The 20,604-nt window shown below is 45.7% G+C and overlaps 1 protein-coding gene across 1 annotated transcript in view; it reads left to right on the top strand.

Annotated features, from left to right (window-relative positions):
- XYLT1 (xylosyltransferase 1) overlaps window positions 1-20,604 on the top strand; it is a 370,064-nt gene that overhangs the window by 318,394 nt on the left and 31,066 nt on the right. The window contains 3 exon segments of the mRNA XM_025371181.1: window positions 13,028-13,244; window positions 15,824-16,000; window positions 19,431-19,693. Of these exon segments, the coding sequence (XP_025226966.1) occupies window positions 13,028-13,244; window positions 15,824-16,000; window positions 19,431-19,693 (657 nt within the window).

Genomic DNA, 20,604 nt, shown 5'->3' with positions numbered 1-20,604 from the left:
GAGGGTTGTGTTCACTGTTTCTCCTTGCTTTCCTCCAAAAGTAAAGTCTCTAGATAGACTGCAAGACAGGTAGCACAACTGTCATTTTCCCAGGCAGCCCCAGCAGGGCTTGCGGAAGCAGGTGCCCGCACATTTACTCTCAGCCTGAATAATCAGGTCTTTGGAAACATCCCTACAAGTCTCTGGCCTTGGCTCAGGGAGCATCAGAGAAGGTTTTCAAATCTCTGAAACCTGTTCAAGTCTCAGTGTGTGAGGACAGGACTCTTCCAGGGAGCTGGAAAGTGAAAATTGGAGTTTCTCTGGGCCTTTTCCTTCCCTGGTTGATCTAATTTCTCCACTTCATCCAGGGTCACCAGGGCAGCCGTGTTAGCCCTGGGACACAGTGTGTGAAGCGCAAGAGCATAGATGCTGGAATCCAGCCGCCCGGGTCGAAATGCCAGCTCTTCTAGACCACCGCCATGGGATGTCAGCAAATGGCTTTGACTGGCCATGCCTCTATTTCTCCATCTTTATAAAATTCGAATAATGATAATGGGAATGGGGAGATGGAGCATCCTCACTGACCACGGGAAGACCCCGCGCTGGGCGCATTCCAGTCCATTTTCTCATTTCACCCTCATTTAGCAGGTGTTACCCCATTTCAGAAATGAATACAGCTGAGATTGGAGAGTCGCTTTACCTTACTCAAGGCCCTACAGCTAGTGAACGACAGAGCTGAGATGGAACCGGGTTCCGTCTGACTTTAAGGCCTGTGTTCTTGTATTACTCCATAGTGACTGCATTTGAGAGGACCTGCAGGTTTATGCTCTTGAGGTGTGCAGATGAAAGAAAATCCTGCTGAATGTAAATAGAAATATCTTTTTGCATGGGTAGGGACAGGTCCTTCCCCTACTTTCTAGGGTCAGCCTTTTCCAAAGTGTGTTCATGTGCCACCAGGGACATGGGAGATTCTGTTGGGTCCTTTGTAAGTGGGTATGCTATGAAAGTTAGGTATTGATCTTATGTGTGTCAACAAATTTATAAAATTAGCCATTCCAACCCATGACTTACGGATATTAGGCTTCAAATAAGGCTACATTGAAAGAAAACAGTTGAAGCTGTTTAAAGTTGGCTTAGAGGCCGGGTGCAGTGGCTCACACCTGTAATCCCAACACCTTGGGAGGCTGATGTAGGAGGATCGCTTAAGGCCAGGAGTTTGAGGCTTGCACCACTGCACTGCAGCCTGGGTGACAAAGCGAGATCGTGTCTCTAAAAATAATAAAGTTGGCTTAGAGTGGAATATTCAGGGGCCTCTTGTATAGGATACTACATAAAGCATATAACATAGCAGTTAAGAATCCAGGCTCTGGAGCCAGACTGTGAAGTTTCACGGGCCAGCTCTAACGCCCACTCACAGTGTGTGACCGTGGGTAAGTTAGATGAGTTACCTTTGTATCAGTTTTCTCATCTGGAAGATGGGAATGATGATAATCATACCAATGCCATAGAGTTGTTGCACGAATTAATATATGGAAAAGCCCTTGGGGACAGTTAGTTGTGCCTATTAAGTGGATGATGATCATAATGGTGGTGGTGGTAGTGGTGATAATGATGGTGTTGTTGACAGGAGAAAAATCTTGATGATAATATACACATGATTAAGGTGTTACAAAAATGCTCAATAACTCTTATGTTCAACAACTCTCATGTCCACGGGGGACATGGGAAATTCTTTTGGGCCCTTTGTAAGTGGGCATGTGATGAGAGTTAGGTATTGACCTTACGTGTATCGACAGTTTATAAAATTAGCCACTCCAACCCACGAGTTATGGATATCACGCTTAAAATAAGGCGAAGCATAGTAAGAGAAACAGCTATCATTTCAAATATACGAAAGCCAGGCAGGTAGATTCCAGCCCCAGGTCAGAAGTGGTATAGAGAAGTTTCTCTTCTCCGGTCTGAACCCCATCGGCCAGAGGCAGCACTCTCCTGTTGGAGGCTGGGGTGGCATCTGAGCTGCCTCCCTAGCTCCCCGTTTCTGACATTGAACTCATCATCAGACCCAAACCTCCTTTGATGTATAAACAAGCAAATGTTGAACCAAAAGTTGGCAAATCAGTCGAGAGCCTGGCCAGGAACCTCCTCCAGGCAAATCCACTTTCGGGAGGCCCTTTGGTGCCAGCTTGCTTATTGAGAGAAGAGCTCTCTTTCTGGCTAACTTGTAGCTCCATGATTGATGCGAGGAGATCATTAATATCTCATCTCCAATAGGGAAAGCAGATTGCATTTCTCTTTTGCTTTCCTTAAACCCAACCGACGCGTTCATGACTGTTTGCATGTTCACTTTATTTAATCCAGTTATAGCAGCCACGTCAAAATAAAGCCTGGCAGTATGTAGGCACCCACACAAAACTGCACACGCATACCGCCCTGGGCCTCAGCCTGTGTGTTTAGGTCATCTTTAGAACTTTTCTTCCTTCCAAACAATACACAAAGAAGTTCGACAAAAGGCTAGACGGGAAGTACACACACAGTGTCATCTCGGAAAGGTAGAGTATGATTTTTATTTTCTTCTTTGCATTTTTTTATGTTCCAAGCCATCTATGAAGGCTCTGCCTTCCTTTTATAATCAGAAAAAAAGGGAGTAAACAATGTTTTTAAAAATACATGAAATGCGGAAAACCAATTAGCCCTCAACAGACCTTTAGACGCTTCGCGGTGCAAGCTGATTCAGAGACGTGAGCCCTGTGAAGAATGTGAGCCACCAAGCGCAGGTACTCCAGCCTCAGGATTCAGGCCACTGACTCGGCATTTCCACTTGAGCTTCTTTTTCTTCCCTCCTTGAATGTCAAACCTAAGTCAGCTTTCTCCACATAGGGCAGCAATAATAACTGGTACATGTGCCACTGATTGTCGTAAGCACCTTACAGATATTTACTCTTTCTACAACAACCCCATGACATAAGTGCGATCATTCTCATGCCCATTTTCCAGAAGGGAATACTGAGGCTGGAAAGATTAAATAACACACAGCTCAAAGGTGGCGACACAGACTTGAAGCCAAGCAGAGTGACTCCAAAGTCGGGATTCTTTTTATTTTTCTTTTTGAGACAGAGTCTTGCTCCGTCACCCAGGCTGGAGTGCAATCTCAGCTCACTCCAACCTCCACCTCCAAGGTTCAAGCGATTCTCATGCCTCAGTCTCCCAAATAGCTGGGATTATAGGCACATGCCACCATGCCTCGCTAATTTTTGTAGTTTCAGTAGAGGTGGGGTTTCACCATATTGTCCAGGCTGGTCTCAAACTCTTGAGCTCAAGTGATCCGCCTGCCTGGACCTCCCAAAGTGCTGGGATTACAGGCATTAGCCACCACGCCCAGCCTGAAGTCAGGGTGCTTAACCACCGTGTTGCACTGACTCCCTCAGGGTGCTGACTTTGGAGTTTCCCTCCATATCCAAGCCACGTGGACTTGTGGGTGGTATGTCCCTTCCACCAATCAGATCAAGGCAGCCACTGTGAAGAGAGGTTGTGAAGCTGAGGACTTCCCTGTAGCTTCTTTTGTCAGCCACAGGGCCCTTGCACTTTCAATTTTCTGTCACTCATAAAGGCCTTCCCCATAACTCCTTAGAGGACTGATGCCTTCTCTTTGAGCTCGCATGCCACCTGCTCCTCAGTGAAGCCTTCCTCAATGATCTCCACTAATTAAGTCCCTGTCTCTGTATTTTCTACCATGACCCCCATATTTGTTCCTATATAGCATGTAATTGTATATTTGTGTTTCATATTTCTCGATGTCTACTTACTTATTAGAACCTTGTGGCTAGAGTGTGGAATGCAGAGCCTGACTACTACGGCTTGAATCCCCTCCTTGCCACTCACCAGCTGTGTGGATCTTGGGAAATTTACTTAACCTTTCTGTGTCTCTGTTCCTTCATTTGTAAAATGAGCCCTCATGGGGCTGCAGTGAATTCTAAACAAAAGAATATATATTAAGGGCATAGAACAGAGCCTAGAATGTAGTATATGCTCAATAAATGGTAGCTGTTATTATTTAGGCTTTTTGTCTCACCTAAAAGAGAGAGAAGGGCAGGGGTGATGGCCATCTTATTTAGAACCGTTTTCTCAGTGCATAGAGCAGGGCCTGGAATATCGAAGGTGCTCTCTAGTGCTGCTAAAAGAATGAAGTCTCCAGGCCTTCTTGCTCTTCCAGCTACTGTAGGATAGAGAGGCATGACAGTTGACTCCAGTTCAGACCAGGAAGCGGCACAGCCTACCCTGGGCCTGAGAGAGATGGCTAGCAGGGGCCCTGTGGAACTGCCAAACTTCAAAATCAGTGAGCTCAATCCTCACGAGCTCATCCAGAGCTTGGACAGAGTTAGAAGGATGGCCAAGACACTTGTCACCTTTATGCCACAACCATGGCTATGGCACAACAAAAATGAGGGCTTCTGTCCTTGGTGCTGAAATATCATTGCTCTGCCAGACAAAAGCATTTCTTCTCAGCCGTGGAGGTGTCCTATGTACCTGTCTACCAAATCCCAGAAGAGAGAAGAGGACAGATAGAAATTCACCTTGATAAAGGAAAAAAACATAAAGCATCACAATGAACATCGTGGAGCCCTTACTATGTGCTAAGCACTGTGCTAAGCCCTCCCTGTATACAAGCTCATTTGAATCATCACACCAGCTCTATGAATTAGGTATTGTGATCACCATTTCTCCTGTGAGAAACCAAAGTGCCACATGATTAAAGTTGTCCAAGGTTAGCAGAATACACAAGACTTGGGCCAAGTAATCTGGCTCCAGGTCTCAAAATCTTGCCCCTGCATCCCAATAGAATAATATTTAGCTGCGACTTTGTGCCAATAGAGAAAAATCTCAGGCAGGTAAACTGCCCGTTCCTCAGAGCCTAGGAAGAGATGTGTGAGCCTGTTCACATAGCTGACTGATTTCATGCGTTGTGGGTATGATTTATTCCATGACTTTATTTTTTAACTAAAATCGTGACATTGTACTTACGCTGAAAGAGTAATCTAGATTCAATAACAGATTACCAGACAGGAAAACAGAAAAAGGAAGATTTTGTTTTTTCTAGGCAGTATGACTTTGGATGTATCATTTGTACTTTCGGTCTCAGGCTTTTTTTTTTTTTTTTTTTTTTTAATTTGTAGCATTAGCTGTATTAGCTGCTTGCGAAGATTCCTTCTTGCTCAAACATGCTGTAAACTGGGAGAGCAGAGCTATTCCTTGTAAAACTTAAAGTGGAACAGCTTAATTTTGGAATAATTCCACACTCGATGAATATGCCAAGATTGTAGCCAGTGAATTAACTGAATTGAGAAACTTCTTTATCATCCACCTTTTCTGACATTATTTCCAAAAGCCATAGATGGTTTTTTTTTTTAACTGACTTCTCCCATGGGGGAGAATCAGGACTCCTTCCCACCCTCTGTCTAGTTAACTGTGATGGTCAGCTGAGTAGATTTGGTCCCTGGGATGTCCCAGTAGGATGATATATAGCTGTGACTTTTTCCCATAGTGTGCTAATAGGTAAAAATATCAGGAAGGTGAACTGCCCCTCCCTCAGAGCCTAGGAAGTAAAGCTGAATGTAAATGATTTCATATCTGACCTCAGGTAGAAGACAGATGTCTTCTAGCGGTCTGGCAGAATGATTCTTCCAAAGCCAACAATAAGCCCTTTTCTTTTGATTCTCTCTCATTTCTGGGCATTGTCTCTTTCAAGCATTAGAAGATCACAGATCTGTTGTTTCTCTCTTTTTGGTGGGACTATGGTGAATCAGGGCATCAAAGATGGCAGAGTTTAAGAGCTTGCAGTGGATCCAGCTAGACCTGCATTTAAATTCAAGACTTCTGGCTGTGTGACCTTGGGAAAGTTATGTAACTTTTCTGAGCTTCAATTTTCTTTTCTGTTACATGTGTGTTAGAAGGATCTGATACCTAGTTAACAAATGTCTGTGACTTCCTGATTGCCCAACAGGTGTGGCTGTTACCCTTCCCTTTGTTCACTTATTCAGTAAATATTTATCAAGCACCAGTTGTACGGTAGGCACCGATCTAAGCGGTCTGGATACAGCAGTGAACAAAAATAGACAAAAATTTCTGCCGTCTTACATCTATTGAGTGGAAATGGACAACAGACTAAATAAATATCTTGTACATTGTGTTAGAAAGTGAAAAGTCCTGTGGAGAAATACAAAGCATGAGAGGAGGATGGAGGATGCCAGGTTTGGGGGAGGGATGGTTGAGTCGGTTCATTGCTTGGGTGAACAGCGCTTACTAAACACTTTGCAAGGCCCTCTGAGAAGCATCATCCATCACACTTTTGCAGCTGATTCAGGAGGCTGTCAAGACAGGTGTCAGGGGGCTCATCTTACAGATGAGGAAACTGGCATTCAGAGAGGTTAAGCCAGCCCCACACCTCACAGCCTGCGAACGCAGAGGCAGGATTAGTACCTAGATCACCCAGTGTCTGTTTGCTGTAGTGTCACCTGTTGCCCCAGTTGCCCCAGGTAACCTACTCAATGGGAAATGAAGAGGAAGAGCGCATCACTGGGCACCTTTTGTATATTGCGCTTATTGTTACATATCTGCACTCCATGCCTCAAGTGACAGAGCCGTGCGCCACTTGTCGGTGAGCCATATTTTATAAAAAGTCACCCAGGTGTTCACTGACTTACCTTGCCTTCCAATTTTACCTTTTCAAGTTACGGTAAAGAAAGGGAAGAAAAAATGCAAATCCCTGCCCAAACAGCTGATGCCTCTCCCCTGGTAGATAGCCAGTTGCTGGGCCTCTGCCACCATCTCCTAGTCCAAGACTAAGTCCCCGTTCACCCCTCTGACTCCAGAAACTCTTCTGAGACCTCGGGAATTAGCTGTCTCCGTTTACTCTTAGTTAACCAAAGCATGCATTTGCAGCATATCCGTTTTTGAATGCAGTAAATACAGCAACCCATCTCCCAATCCCATGAATATTTCATTTTGGAGATGACTGCATAAATATTGTATTTGAATATTATGGTCTGGGACATCACATTAAAATTGCAAGACGATGCTATTATCCCATATAATGGAACATGAAATTAAAAACCTGGTGCATGGAAAGAAAAATTTTGCTAGTCCTCTCACCTGTATTTCTTGTCTCTTTCTCTCTCTCACGGTTAATCTGGTAACCATGTAAGTTTGAATACAAATTATCTAAAATTGAAAGTTTCAAGCATGGTTAAGTGCACCGACTGGACATTTTTGTATAATTAGCACTAGCCAGGTTCAAGGCAGGGTTTTATTTTCCTAAACTCAGGGACTTCCTTTAATGGCCCAGTGAGCGCTCGGTTACATTTCAGTGGGTTAATACTGTGAGTATTACGAAAAATCTTCGCTGAGTTCCTCCCCAGTAAGAACATGACTTTGCTAATGAGCTTGGATTATCTGTCTTCCGTTGTCTCCCTGACCCCTATAGGGATTTAACTTTACAACCCGGACGTAGCCCAACTTTGTAATTTACCAAGAGGGAAACTGAGACTCAGAGAGGACTCCTCTCCAGCAAGAACATGGCTTTGCTAATAAGCTGAGATTTTGCATGTGGAAAGATATGTTAGAGAAAGAGCAAGACCTGTGACATTGAACACCTGGGTATTTTGGTTGGTTCTGCCCTTATGTTGAGTCCTCTGTGTGTCCTTAGAAAAGTTGCCAGTCTTCTCCAGGCTCCCATGTATCCATATGAGATGTATTGTTTGCCCCACACCCTTCTCCTGAGTATAACAAAGTGACTTACAGAATGTCAAAGCTGGAGAGTACCTTGGGAATTACCTAACCCAGTATCATTATGACTGGACCCGTGGCTTATGGACTGTATTCATCCTAGAGAGATGTTTTATTTAACCAGAGACACTTTTTTATTTTAAAGGAATGGAAGTGCATTTCAGAATGTGTGTCCTTCACTGCTCTGCTAATTTCATCACTCCTTGTTTTTTCATACCCAGGCTGCTTCACACGCTTCCATTATCTGTCTGACCCCCCTATAGGGATCTAACTTGACAACCCAGATCTACACCAACTTTGTATTTTACCAAGGAACAAACTGAAACTCAAGAGAGGACTCCTTAACATTTTGAGGTCACCCAGCTGGTGACAGGTAAAGCCACACTGCCCCGTAGATGAAAGGCACATTTCAGCCAAATTAAGTCTGTTCCCTGCCAGCATCATCGTCATCGCCGTTTCATTACACCGTCATCCATTTTGTGATGACTTAGATGTGTTATGCCATTATCTTCCATAGTAGCCAATGTCTAGAGGTGGGTTTTCCGCTCATGCAGAAAAGAAAGTGCTAAGAATGTAGGTTTACTAATGAGGTTTCAAGTCATTCCCTTGAGTAGATGTCAGTGGATTTGTGGGAAGCCCAGTGAGGGGGGAGTTCTTTCTGGAATTCAGCTTGACTAACAAGGCAGGACCATCTTCAGCTTCCAAACCCTGAAGTCTCCTCATCACAGTAGACTTTTCTTGAGCAGTTGACCTGCACTGTCCTAGGACCTGGAAGGGAGGCACAAAGTCTGAAGCCAAGGTGTGTTGTAGTGAGAACCAAGGCTATCTGCAGGGAGACAGGTGACTCCGGTCTGAAGACAGAGTAATGAGGTCTGTTGTAGAAATGCAGACAGCTCTAGAACTCTAAGCAGACTGGCCTAGTGGAAGAGGAGGCATTTTTGTGCCACAGCCCTGGCTACCTGCCCTGTCTTGTGCCTGAGAACCTCCCCACACATCATGGTTGTGACGAAGTTGAAATCATTCAGGCACGTATTAGGAGTTTTTCAAACGCAAGTGAGGAATCTCATCTCAAAAATGCCTTTAAATACGTTACACACAAGTCTGGGAGAGGGTCAGGCACAGTGAGATCCAGAATCACAAGTGAACCCATCAAGCCCTTGGCACTGTGTCTTTCTGTCTCCTATTTCCAGTTTGCTCCATTGTCAGACAACCTATATATTCATGGTGATGAGATGGCTACCAGCAGCCCTAGGCTCACATCCTCCGTGCCAGAAATCTCATAGAAAAGCTCCTCCTTCTCAGTAACTCCAGCAACAATCCAAGACCTAGTCTCAGACCCAGCTTGCATTGATGGCCCATCCCTGAACTGATTTATGGAGGCCAGACAGTTGGGATGCTCTGATCCATCCTGGGTCATGTTCCCACCCCTGGTGCTACAGGGAGGATACAAACCCAAGTAAACTGAGAGTTAAGGATGAGTCCCAAGTCAAGCAACATGTGGTTCCCAGGGAAATCATAAATGGATGCTGAGCAGGCAAAAACAAGGCATGGAGCACCGACATCTGCTGCAGCATGGATGAACCTGGAAAACATTATGCCAAGCAAAAGATGCAGACACAAAAGGCCATATATTGTATGACTGCCTTTATATGAACGATCTAGAATTGGTAAATCCATAGAGGCAGGAGACAGACCGATGGTTACCAGGGGCTAGCCTGAATGGGGAGTGGCTGCGTAATGTGTATGGGGTTTTCTTTTGGGGGCTGATGAAATGTTTTGAAGCTAGGCAGGGGTGACAGTTGGATAGCATTGTTAATGAACTAATTCCACTAAACTGTACACCTTAAAATGCTTAATTTTAAATCACTGCTGTCCTAACAGGGCCCCTGGTCCCCCTCCAGTCTGCATGGAGCCTGCATGGAATCGGCACTTGGTGCCGCCTGTAGCAATCCACACAGTGCCTTTGTGGAAAATAGAAAAGGCAGCTCTTCCTCAAGACACTTAGATCCCATTGATCATAAAATCATTTCTTGGTCTCTTGTTGTTTTACATTGTGTGGATGTCAGCTTTATTAAAAACGTATGACCTTCCCAGTCTGTCATCTGCCCAGAGCAATCTCCCAATGAAGCCAAACTGGTCTGCTCCTCAGGCCACTGATTAGTCTGTTTTCTGTCTAGAATGTCCATTTTCTCTCCTCCCTGCAGCCCTCCCAGCCTGACTCAGGCCCTGCCTCATCCGTGACGCCATCCCTGACCACCAACCAAGTCCACAGCATGCTGGCTTTTCAGCCTTGCTCTAGTCCCCATTTTTCCAGAAGTTCCTCAAAACTCATTTAACCTATGGTTACATGTGCCTGTATCACATTTGCGCAGTCAGACTGTGAATTCCTACAATATAAAGCCTGTTGTTTATAGTGTTTCCTGTCTTCCACTGTACCCACCACAAGGCTGGGAGTGTGGTAGGTGCTGGACATGCGTTTGCTTATTGATGGATTGAGTAGCTATCCATTCTGCGAATACTCACTAAGCATTTACTGTGTGCCAGGCACATAGTGATAAGCAAAAACAAGAACCACCCTAGCTACCTGAAACTTACAGTCTACTGGAAAGGGTAGACAGTAATCACAGAAGTGTGCTATGGCAAGTTGCTGAGTTCATACACATGTAAAACAGGGTTAATAAAAGTACTGTCTGTGGGGTTTTCATGAAAGTTAAAGTAGATAATCCACATAAAGCCCTTGGAATGATAATGCTCATATGTTTTCATTGCCATGGTGATGGTGGTAGTGATAATGGCAATGAAGATGGTGGTGATACTGAAATCGGTGATGATGGTTGTGATGGTGGTGATGATGACGATGATGGTGATGACAGTGGTGATAATGAAAATGGTGATGATGGTAGTAATGACGATGGTGGTAGTGACAGTGATGATAATGAAAATGGTGATGATGGTAATGGCAGTGATGGTGGAAGAAATCACAGTGTTGTAAGACTGTAAGGACTGCGAGAGTAACTTTTGGTCTGCAATCTGATCGATGAATTGAAGTTCACTCGGGGGAGAGGAAGAGGACGATCATTCCCAGCACATACAGAATCCATGACCAGAAGGCACGTGTGTAAGGAAGCTGTGGTGGTGTGGAGAAGCATTCATACGATAGAGTTATTTATAAGGGCTTGAAAAGTCCAGAGTCCTGGTCATGTGTAAGGGCTAGCAGGCTCAAGGAGCAGAAAGATCCCTGGGTTCAACTCTAGACTGTAAGCTCCCATCTAAATAGCTCCTTGGGAGCAGAGATCATCCTTACTTCTCGTTGACCCCCACCATGAGCCAGCACAGTACCTGGCACATAATATGTGAAAATGGTGATAGTGGTGGTGATGATGAAGATGGAGATGATGATGATGGTGGCAGTAACAGTGATGATAATGAAAATGGTGATGATGGTAATGGCAATGATGATTACGTATGCAATGAATGCTAACTGCTAATGGACTGAGCATTTGGGTCAAAAGGCTTGGTTCTAGCTCTGTCTACCCTTCCGACACGCCCATGTCACCAGCTCTGGGACCTGAACAGCTTTGGTTTCTGCATCTACAAAATAGGAAATGCCAACTCTGCCCAGCCTGCCTTGCAAAATTCCAAACAAGATGATTATATGTATATAGTTCCTAAAGTAGGAGTTATTAATCTAGGGTTCATGGGAAAAATTCAGGAGAGGTTTGTGACTTTGGATGAGAAGAAAATGGTATCTTTTTTAGTGAAATTTCAACTGAAATCTAGCTAAATGTAGGTAACAAATCACAGTAGTGTTAGCAGTAACTGACTCAGTCACCAGTAGGAATCACCTATTTTCCTATCACATTATAGTTGGTGCGGATACCTCTAAATATCATTTATGCTCACCACTACTTCAGAATTACAGGAGGTAGGCCGGGCGTGGTGGCTCACACCTGTAATCCCAGCACTTTGGGAGGCCGAGGTGGGCGGATCACTTGAGGTCAGGAGTTCAAGACCAGCCTGGCCAACATGGTGAAACCCCATCTCTACTAAAAAGACAAAAAAAAAATTAGCTGGGTGAGGTGGCGCATGCCTGTAATCGTAGCTACTTGGAAGGCTGAGGCAGGAGAATCACTTGAACCCAGGAAGTGGAGGTTGTGGTGAGCCAAGATCACGCCACTGCACTCCAACCTGAGCTACAGAGTGAGACCCTGACTCAAAACAAAAACAAAAACTGTGTGTGTGTGTGTGTGTGTGTGTGTGTGTGTGTATATATGTGTGTGTATATATATATATATATATATATAATCATACATTCAGTGTTTTGAAATGTATTTTGTAATCCAGGCCCTATGTAGTAGCTCACACCTATAATCCCAGCGCTTTGAGAGGCCAAGGCAGGAGGATCGCTTGAGGCCAGGAGTTTTACGCCAGCCTAAGCAACATCGTGAGACCCCGTCTCTACAAAAAAATTAAGCAGCAGCCAGACATGGTGGTGCATGCCTGTAATCCCAGTGCTTTGGGGACCTGAAGCCAGAAGTTCAAGACCAATCTAGACAACATAGTGAGATCCCATCTCTACAAAAATAACTTTCAAAATCAGTCCTGTCTACTCAGAAGCCTGAGGCAGGAGAGTCACGTGAGCCCAGGAGTTTGAGGCTGCGGGAGCTAGGATCACACCAGTGCTCTCCAGCCTAGGCAACGGAACATGACCCTGTCTCAAAAAATAAAAATTTTAAAACTGTTGTAATCCTGTATATAATGTATGAGTCAAGAAGCACAGGCATTACTATATATCAGAACTTTGGTGGGTTTTTATTATTCACTGTTTCATAACTCTGTATATTTTATTGTATACATCGAAGAGCACTGTTCTGAGATAAGGATCCATAGTCTGCATTCACTAAACTGCCAAGGCCTCTAGGCATAAGGAGATTATTGCCAAAGTTCTCTAGAGAAGGAGTAGCTGTAGCAGATCATCATTGTCATCTGGCTGTGCTGGGTAAATCCCCTGGGCTCTCTAAGCCTCAGTGCCCTCATATGGAAATTGGGGGTCAAATAGTACCTGCCTCATAGGGAGAAAGACAGTGACATGCCTCACTTGTGGGGATCAAGTGATAAACTCCACGCAGAGCCCTGGCTCAGTGCCTGGCACACAGCAGGCACTCAATAAATGCCGTCATCACTATGATTGTGTTGTTTTGTTTGGACTCTGGCTGGAGTTCTGTCTTTCACGACACCTCTGGGCTAAGGGCAGCTTTCTCTCTCCCAGGTTCATTCGGAAGCAGGGCCTGGATCGGCTCTTCCTGGAGTGCGACGCTCACATGTGGCGCCTGGGAGATCGGCGGATCCCAGAGGGCATCGCCGTGGATGGTGGCTCGGACTGGTTCCTGCTGAACCGGAAGTTTGTAGAGTATGTGACCTTCTCCACAGACGATCTGGTGACCAAGATGAAGCAGTTCTACTCCTACACCCTGCTTCCTGCCGAGGTGAGTATCTGGGAAAAAATTCCCAAGAAAGGTAGGGGCTTGTTCTAGCCTTTGTGGCAAAGCAGATGCTGAATTTTTGGCAAAGAGATTCTGGGTCCACCTATATTGTCCTCTACACATCCAGACATCCTTGCTGTCTTAGGGTCCCTGATCTCCCTCCAGTCTGCACAGAGGCTGCGTGGAGTAGACACACGGTGCCACCACCAGCAGTCCACACAGTCTTTGTGCAAAATAGAAAAGGCAGCTCTTCCTCAAGATACTTGGCTTTCATTGGTCATAAAAATCACATGATATACAGATTTTGTTAGAACAAAAATCTTACTGCTATTTTCCAGAAAACTGTTATTTAAAAAACCCTTCTGATATCCACAATGCTGATGGCACCCCTAAAAGGTATGTAGCACATAACCTGCACAACTGTATATGCTGACCCTTTCAGGACATACCCACATCGACTTCTTTTTTTTTGTTTGAGACAGAGTTACCCTCTGTCACCCCGGCTGGAGTGCAGTGGCTCAATCTCTGCTCACTGCAACCTCCACCTCCCAGATTCAAGCAGTTCTGCTGCCTCAGCCTCCCGAGTAGCTGGGATTACAGGTGCCCACCACCACACCCAGCTAATGTTTGTATTTTTAGTAGAGACAGGGTTTTGCCATGTGGGCCAGGCTGGTCTTGAACTCCTGGCCTCAAGTGATCCTCCTGCCTCAGCCTCCCAAAGTGCTGAGATTGCAGGCATGAGCCACCATGCCTGGCCCCGACATCAACTTTTGACACATCCTTCACAGTGACTGATCATGCGATGACCACCTTTTTACACCAGGCATCCCTTTTCTCATGTTGAATATTGCCCTGTCATTCCCTGAAGAAAAGGGTGTTGGTTTCATGAGTCATACTCCATCAATCCGGAGTATTCTAAAACAGCCCCAGCCCCATGTAGAAGTGGGGAGGGGATCCAGTTCTGAAGGATTGCCACTGACATTCCCATAGCTGCCTGCTGCTCAGAGCTGGGCTGAGGGATTCCAGATTCATCTTCCTGACCTCCAGGTTGATTGCATCCTCATTTCCAATCCAGCTTGAGAAAAGTGCAGAGCTGGTTCCATTTCTGTTACGTCTATGGCATTTCTCATGAATGGTCCCTTGTTCCTTCCTTGGACCACGTAGGCTATGTGCATTTCTGCAGGCCAGACGACACCCAGCACATCTCTTGCCTGTGTCTGGGGCAGTGCCAAGCTCCGGGGAGGGCTGACTGCGTCCCCGTCACCCAGAGGGATGATGAGCTTGTCATCACTGGGCCAGGTTTTACTATTCTGCACACATGTTAAGTAATCAGCTTTTAATCCTTTTTCAGCAAAAATCACCTCTTCTCTCAATTCTGATAACCTCCTCATCCATTATCTTGCAGGGAATTTCTGTATCATTATGAAAGGACACAGGGCAATTGGTGATTGGGTACTTTCCCCACTGCTTGATGGAGAATATATACCTCCCTGGGCTTGAAGGCAATTCGAGCTTAAAATCCAGGTTCATGGGCATGCCATTTACCGTCACAGGAAGGTCAGCAGGGGGTGGTGGGTGGAGCCTCATTTACCCACCCATCCATTTAGAAGAGATTGTTTGGGAGTTTGGCTATTTTTAATCAAGACACCACCTCAATCCTGGTGACCAAAACTCCGTGTGTACTTCCTCTGCCCCTCCCTGGCCCCAGCACACACAAGCACATGTCCTCCGGGGTCTCTGTTCAGTCCCACCTCCTGCATCTCTGCCTTCCCTCCCTTCTCCCAGACCACTTCAAGAGGACTGGTTTAGAAGATATCAGAAGACTGTACCCATAAACTTATAAGAGGCAGACACAGATTCCCCAACAGCTTCCCTTAGGGAGAGAGAACAGGGAGGAAGTATATTCGCCTGGGACTGTCATAAAACAGTGTTGAAATATTATAAGAAATATTATAAAAATCTTTCTCTCACTCTCTGGCAATCAAGTACTCCAGTGATTGTTTCTCCTCTAGTTTTTCTTTTCAGATCCAACATGGCCTCTTAGATCCCTTAAAAAGGTTGGCCAAGAGTCTTGGGGTTAGGGAGAATATATGGCACCTGGTTCAGTACCATGGACAGCAAGCAGCCCCACCTACTCCCTTCCCTATGTTGCAGTCCTGCAGTGCAGGAAGCCCTGGGTCTATTGCAACCATCAATTTGGTCTCCCTACCCCAGGGATGAAATTCCAGATCACCAGTCTTTGTTGTCAGACTTGAATCCCTTTGATTTCACATAGTCTGTTGGACAGAGCATCCACCTGCACTCTGAGTTGGACCACGTGGGCAGCTGACCTCAAACGCATGCAGAGAACATAAGAGTCCCTTAACAGTCGGGTAAATGTGTTACACATTTTTGCATCGCTATGAAGGAATATCTGAGGCTTGGTAATTTATAAAGAAAAGAGGTTTATCTGGCTTGTGGTTCTGCAAGCTGTACGGGAAGCTGCCCAGCTTCTTTACAACAAGCAGTTCACCATTTCCCACCCCAGTCCCTTTGTGGGAGGCTGGGAGAGGTCTCAGGCTAGGCCCCTCTCTCCCCTGCAGTCCTTCTTCCATACGGTCCTGGAGAACAGCCCCCACTGCGACACCATGGTGGACAACAACCTGCGCATCACCAACTGGAATCGCAAGCTGGGCTGCAAGTGCCAGTACAAGCACATCGTGGACTGGTGCGGCTGCTCCCCCAATGACTTCAAGCCACAGGACTTCCACCGCTTCCAGGTGAGACTTTCTCCTGGCCTGCGATGCCTTTCCAACAAACCTCTGCAGAAATCCAAGGCCAGACCTGCAGGTCATCTTACCACATGGTGGCCAAACCTGGCTGTTGATAAATAACAGTAACAGCATCAACAATAGCCAATGTTCATTGAACACTTACTCCAGGTCAGGGCTGTTCTAACCACATTGACTCATTAACCCAAAAGCAACTGACCTTTCATATTATTATTCCATTTTAGGGATATGAAAACTGAGGCACGGAAAGGTTAGAAAAAAAATTTCCAAAGGCCATATGCATGTCATTCTCTCTTTATTGCCTTTTCGTCAGAATCTCCCAGAATATTTAAATTTATACCCAGGAATATGCTTTTAAGTATCTCTAGGGCAGAGCTTTTCAACCTCAGAACTCTTGCCATTGTGGCCGGATGATCCGTCCCATGCCTGGGTGGGGATGTTTAGCAGCACCTCTGGTTGAGAACCACTGATCTCCAGTGATATTGACGACTTTGTATTTTCAATGAATTGTACTTTTCTGAGGAGCAGCCAGGTTTGGAAACCATTGTGTTCTGTGTACTTGAAAGAGTAACAAGAGGTAGAACATTATTCCCTTTACAGCTGTCTCTGGGCAGCCTAACAATTTACTGTTCCGGGGAAGGGAAGGGCAGAGCAGGTGGGTGGGGAATGGTCATCCACTTACCATGAGCCCTGAGAGTAGCCCCAAAATGGGCACCCCTTCCTGCTTTGCTCCCTCCACCCCTCCCCACACCTAGCAGCAGAGAGCACAAATATGAATGAATGCCCCTAAATGGTTACACGAATCACTCTGAGGTGACTAGAGCCACCGTGTAGAGATGGTGTGCTACTTCCCAAACCACTGACACAGGGAAGGCAGGGACACAGTGCCAAGCTCATAGCCGAGGTGCCCCTGATGTGTGACTGGGATGCTGTTCGTGTTTGATCTTCTCTGTGCCAGGCTGTGTGGTCATTGGGTTTACTGGGGCAGACGTCACTTCTATTGTTCAGGTAGGGAAACTGAGGCATGGAGGGGTGTTCCAAGAGGGGTTTTTTCCAGTAGTCCCTGCTGCCTTCCTGGTTTTGTGCCTGTATGAGTGCGGGGTACACTGCAGGTTTTATCTGTCATTCGTATTCGCCTCAAGGTTCCCACCCAGCAGCTCCAGCCACCGTAAGCTAGCAGACAGGGAGCTGCTTAAACACACATCTTCCCTGCAGAAAGGATCTGCTGAGCAGAAAGAGGGTTGCAGGGGAATGTTTGCTTGACCTGGTCCCTGAATTCCCAGCTTTGGAGAGGACCTGTCCCTCACTGTCCTAATCGCAGAGAATCTTCACTTGGAGCACAGAACCTCCGTGTGGTGATTCCCGGAGCCCCACACTCCCCCAGGCACCAGCATTTGTATCCTAGCCCGGCATCCCGGGGACATTGGAGCCTCTGATGAAGACTGCTTCATGTGCTCACAGCAAGCGAAGATTAAGAGTATTCCCCAAGAGCTAGAGTGAACACACTGCTGCCTGTAAGGAACTCAGAGTTCTTGAACTTGAGAGAAAGAATAATAAATATAGCAACATGCCCTTTTAGAAGATCCAGCTATGGTCAGAATCGCAGGCAGAGAAAGGAGTTTATCCTGCCCCCGAGGCCAGTCCTCTGCCCCTACATGGGTTCCTGGCAACAAGGGGCTAGTGATAATAATCAAATATCAGCCTACACTGTGTGCTAGACACTATGCTAGCAACCCATTTTAAGGATGCTGAGGCCTGGAGAGTTTGAGTGACTTCACCTGCACAGCTAGACAGTAGCCAAATGAGGATTTGAACTCAGGTGGTCTAACTCTCCACCGTGCTACTGTGAAAGGAACCCACCACAGAGAGGTTTCCTGAAGCAGATTGGCGATGAGATGTTTAGAATAACACCAAGGGTACGAAGTTGCCTCAATCCTGGAGTGATGCAGTAGAGAAAGCTTAGATTTTGGAGTCATGCACTTGGAGTGTGAGTCTGTACCTACTGCTTTGCCTCTCTGAGCTCAGTTTTCTCATCTGTAAAATGGGAATCTTAATACCTGCCTTGCCAAATTATGTGGAAAATGAGAGGCACTGATATAAGTGCACTGCCCTGAATATTGTGTGTGGTCAGTAGTTATTGCTGCTATTAATCTACCACCATGAAAACAGGGCTGGACCCACATTTAGGTCAATAACAAACACTAGACTGTAATAAGCTCCTCCAGGGAGAGGCCTGTTTTATTTGTTTCTGCAGCCCTGCACAAGGGGTCAGCAAACTCTAGCCCTGGGGGCCACAGTCAGCCCACTGCCTGCTTCCGTAAATGAAGTTTTATTGGAACACAGCCATACCCATTTATTTAGTTTCTTGTCTGTGGCTGCTTTTATGCTGTAAAAGCAGAGTTGAGTGGTTTCAAAGCTATTTTCAATATTTACTGTCTGGCCTTTTACTGAATATAAACTATAAAACCTCATAGATTACAGGTGCTTAGTATTTCTTTAACCCTCGACCCTGACTCTTCATCCCACCTCTGCCAAGGACTTGCTGTGTGTTCTCAGGTAAGTCTCTTACTGTCTCTGGGCCTGTTTCCTTGAGAGTTTGAATGATAATCACCTGGGATTTTTTTTTTTTTTATGTTTTAGCTACACTTCAGAGCTATTGACTCAGTAGGTCCTTTTACTTTGAGACAGAGTCTTGCTCTGTAACCCAGGCTGGAGTGGAATGGAACAATCTTGGCTCACTGCAACCTCCGCCTCATGGGTTCAAGTGATTCTCCTGTCTCAGCCTCCTGAGTAGCTGGGACTACAGGTGTGCGCCTGGCCTGGAATCTGAATTTTTCAAAGTCCCAGAGATTCTGATCCCTTGTGAGTCTGCAAGTTGGCTGAAATACCAAAGAGGCAATAGGGCATGGTGGAGACTGCAGTGAGCAGAAAAATCTAGGTGCTGTCTAAAGGAACAGCCGCCATTCAGCTTTAACCAGTTGTTACTACATGGTGTATAGGCCTGGGGTTGCCAGATCTATTGCTGTTTAAAGAGAAGCCGAAAGAGTTTCTGTGAATTCTTTCATGTTTTAAATATGGCCAGCTAAAATACATATTTGCCCTAGATTACTAGCCTGTGACCTCTACCTAAATGATGTCTGAGATCCATCCCAGCTATTACCATCTAAAATTTAGTTCATTTAACAGACATCTAAATGATGCTTATTGCTTCAGATGCTCTGCACAGACTAACTCATTTAACCCTCCTCACACCCTTATTATAACCCATTCTACAGATGTTGAAACTGAGACACAGAAGTGCAAAAAGGGTCATGGATCCAGCAGAGCTTTGCTTCTAACCACAGGATATGCCTGCAGGTTCCCCCCAACCCCAGCACTTGCTGATTTGGTTTTTCTTTTTTTAATCCCATGAGTACAGCAGACAGCCCGGCCTACCTTCTTTGCCCGCAAGTTTGAAGCCGTGGTGAATCAGGAAATCATTGGGCAGCTGGACTATTACCTGTACGGGAACTACCCTGCAGGTACCCCGGGCCTCCGTTCCTACTGGGAGAATGTCTACGACGAGCCTGACGGCATCCACAGCCTGAGCGACGTGACACTCACCTTGTACCACTCCTTTGCCCGCCTGGGTCTTCGACGGGCCGAGACGTCCCTGCACACGGATGGGGAGAACAGCTGCCGGTGAGTCCTATATGGGATGCAGGGAGAGGAGCTGAGAAGCAGGAGGAGGCTCAGGGTGCAGAGGGGGGGCCCTTCCTCCTCTTTAGGGATCTGCAGTGCAGTGCCACCCTATGCTTTCTCTCTTCCTTTGCCCAAAATTCATCTAACACCACCCTCCTAGCGTGCATGGCATTTCCAATCCAAGCCATTGCCACACTTTGTGCTTTACTTTCTCAGATACCAGATATCCTATGTACCCAATGATTTTACTCATTCTTCATGCTACATATATATACTGTAGTAGGAAGCTTTATGTCACCATACCATATGAAGCATTTGTCTTAAGTGGAAGGTAGCCACGAATATACAAAACTTTTTTTGATGGAAAATGTCAAAGATGTACAATATAGAACAGTGGAACCCCATGTTCCCATCACCCAGCCCTGACAATTTCCAACTCAGGGCTGATCTTGTTTCATCTGTTTCATTTTCATCTTCACCCACCTTCCGCCTCCTCCCAGATCAGTTTGAAGTCAATCCCAGACATCCTATCATTTCAGCCATCAATATTTTAATAATGTATCTCTGAAAAATAACTCTTTGAAACACATTCACCATAATGTCATCACACCTAAAAATATCACAAAGAAAATTAATAGGCAGAACTATTGTTGAAACTTCTCAGCCACCCCTTACAATCGTCTCACCTACCACTACCTGCCGACACTTCAGGAAAGAGCGTTCTAGAAGATGTGGAAAGAAGAGGGGGAGGTAGGAAAATAATTCAACATAATCCCTTCTCCTCCCGTCTCTTTCCCTAAGCTAGCCAAGACTTTCATGTTGTGTACCCTTTCTTTTGTTCTGAAGCAATATGCATTTTGGATATTTACATAATTGCACCAAGAATTGGGTATCCTGTTTTCTTCCCTTGG

The sequence above is a fragment of the Theropithecus gelada genome, chromosome 20 (genome assembly GCF_003255815.1).
Source record: "Theropithecus gelada isolate Dixy chromosome 20, Tgel_1.0, whole genome shotgun sequence".
Taxonomy (NCBI): domain Eukaryota; kingdom Metazoa; phylum Chordata; class Mammalia; order Primates; family Cercopithecidae; genus Theropithecus; species Theropithecus gelada.
The sequence above is the reverse complement of the archived record's forward strand: the minus strand, read 5'-3'. Positions and strand labels throughout refer to the sequence as shown.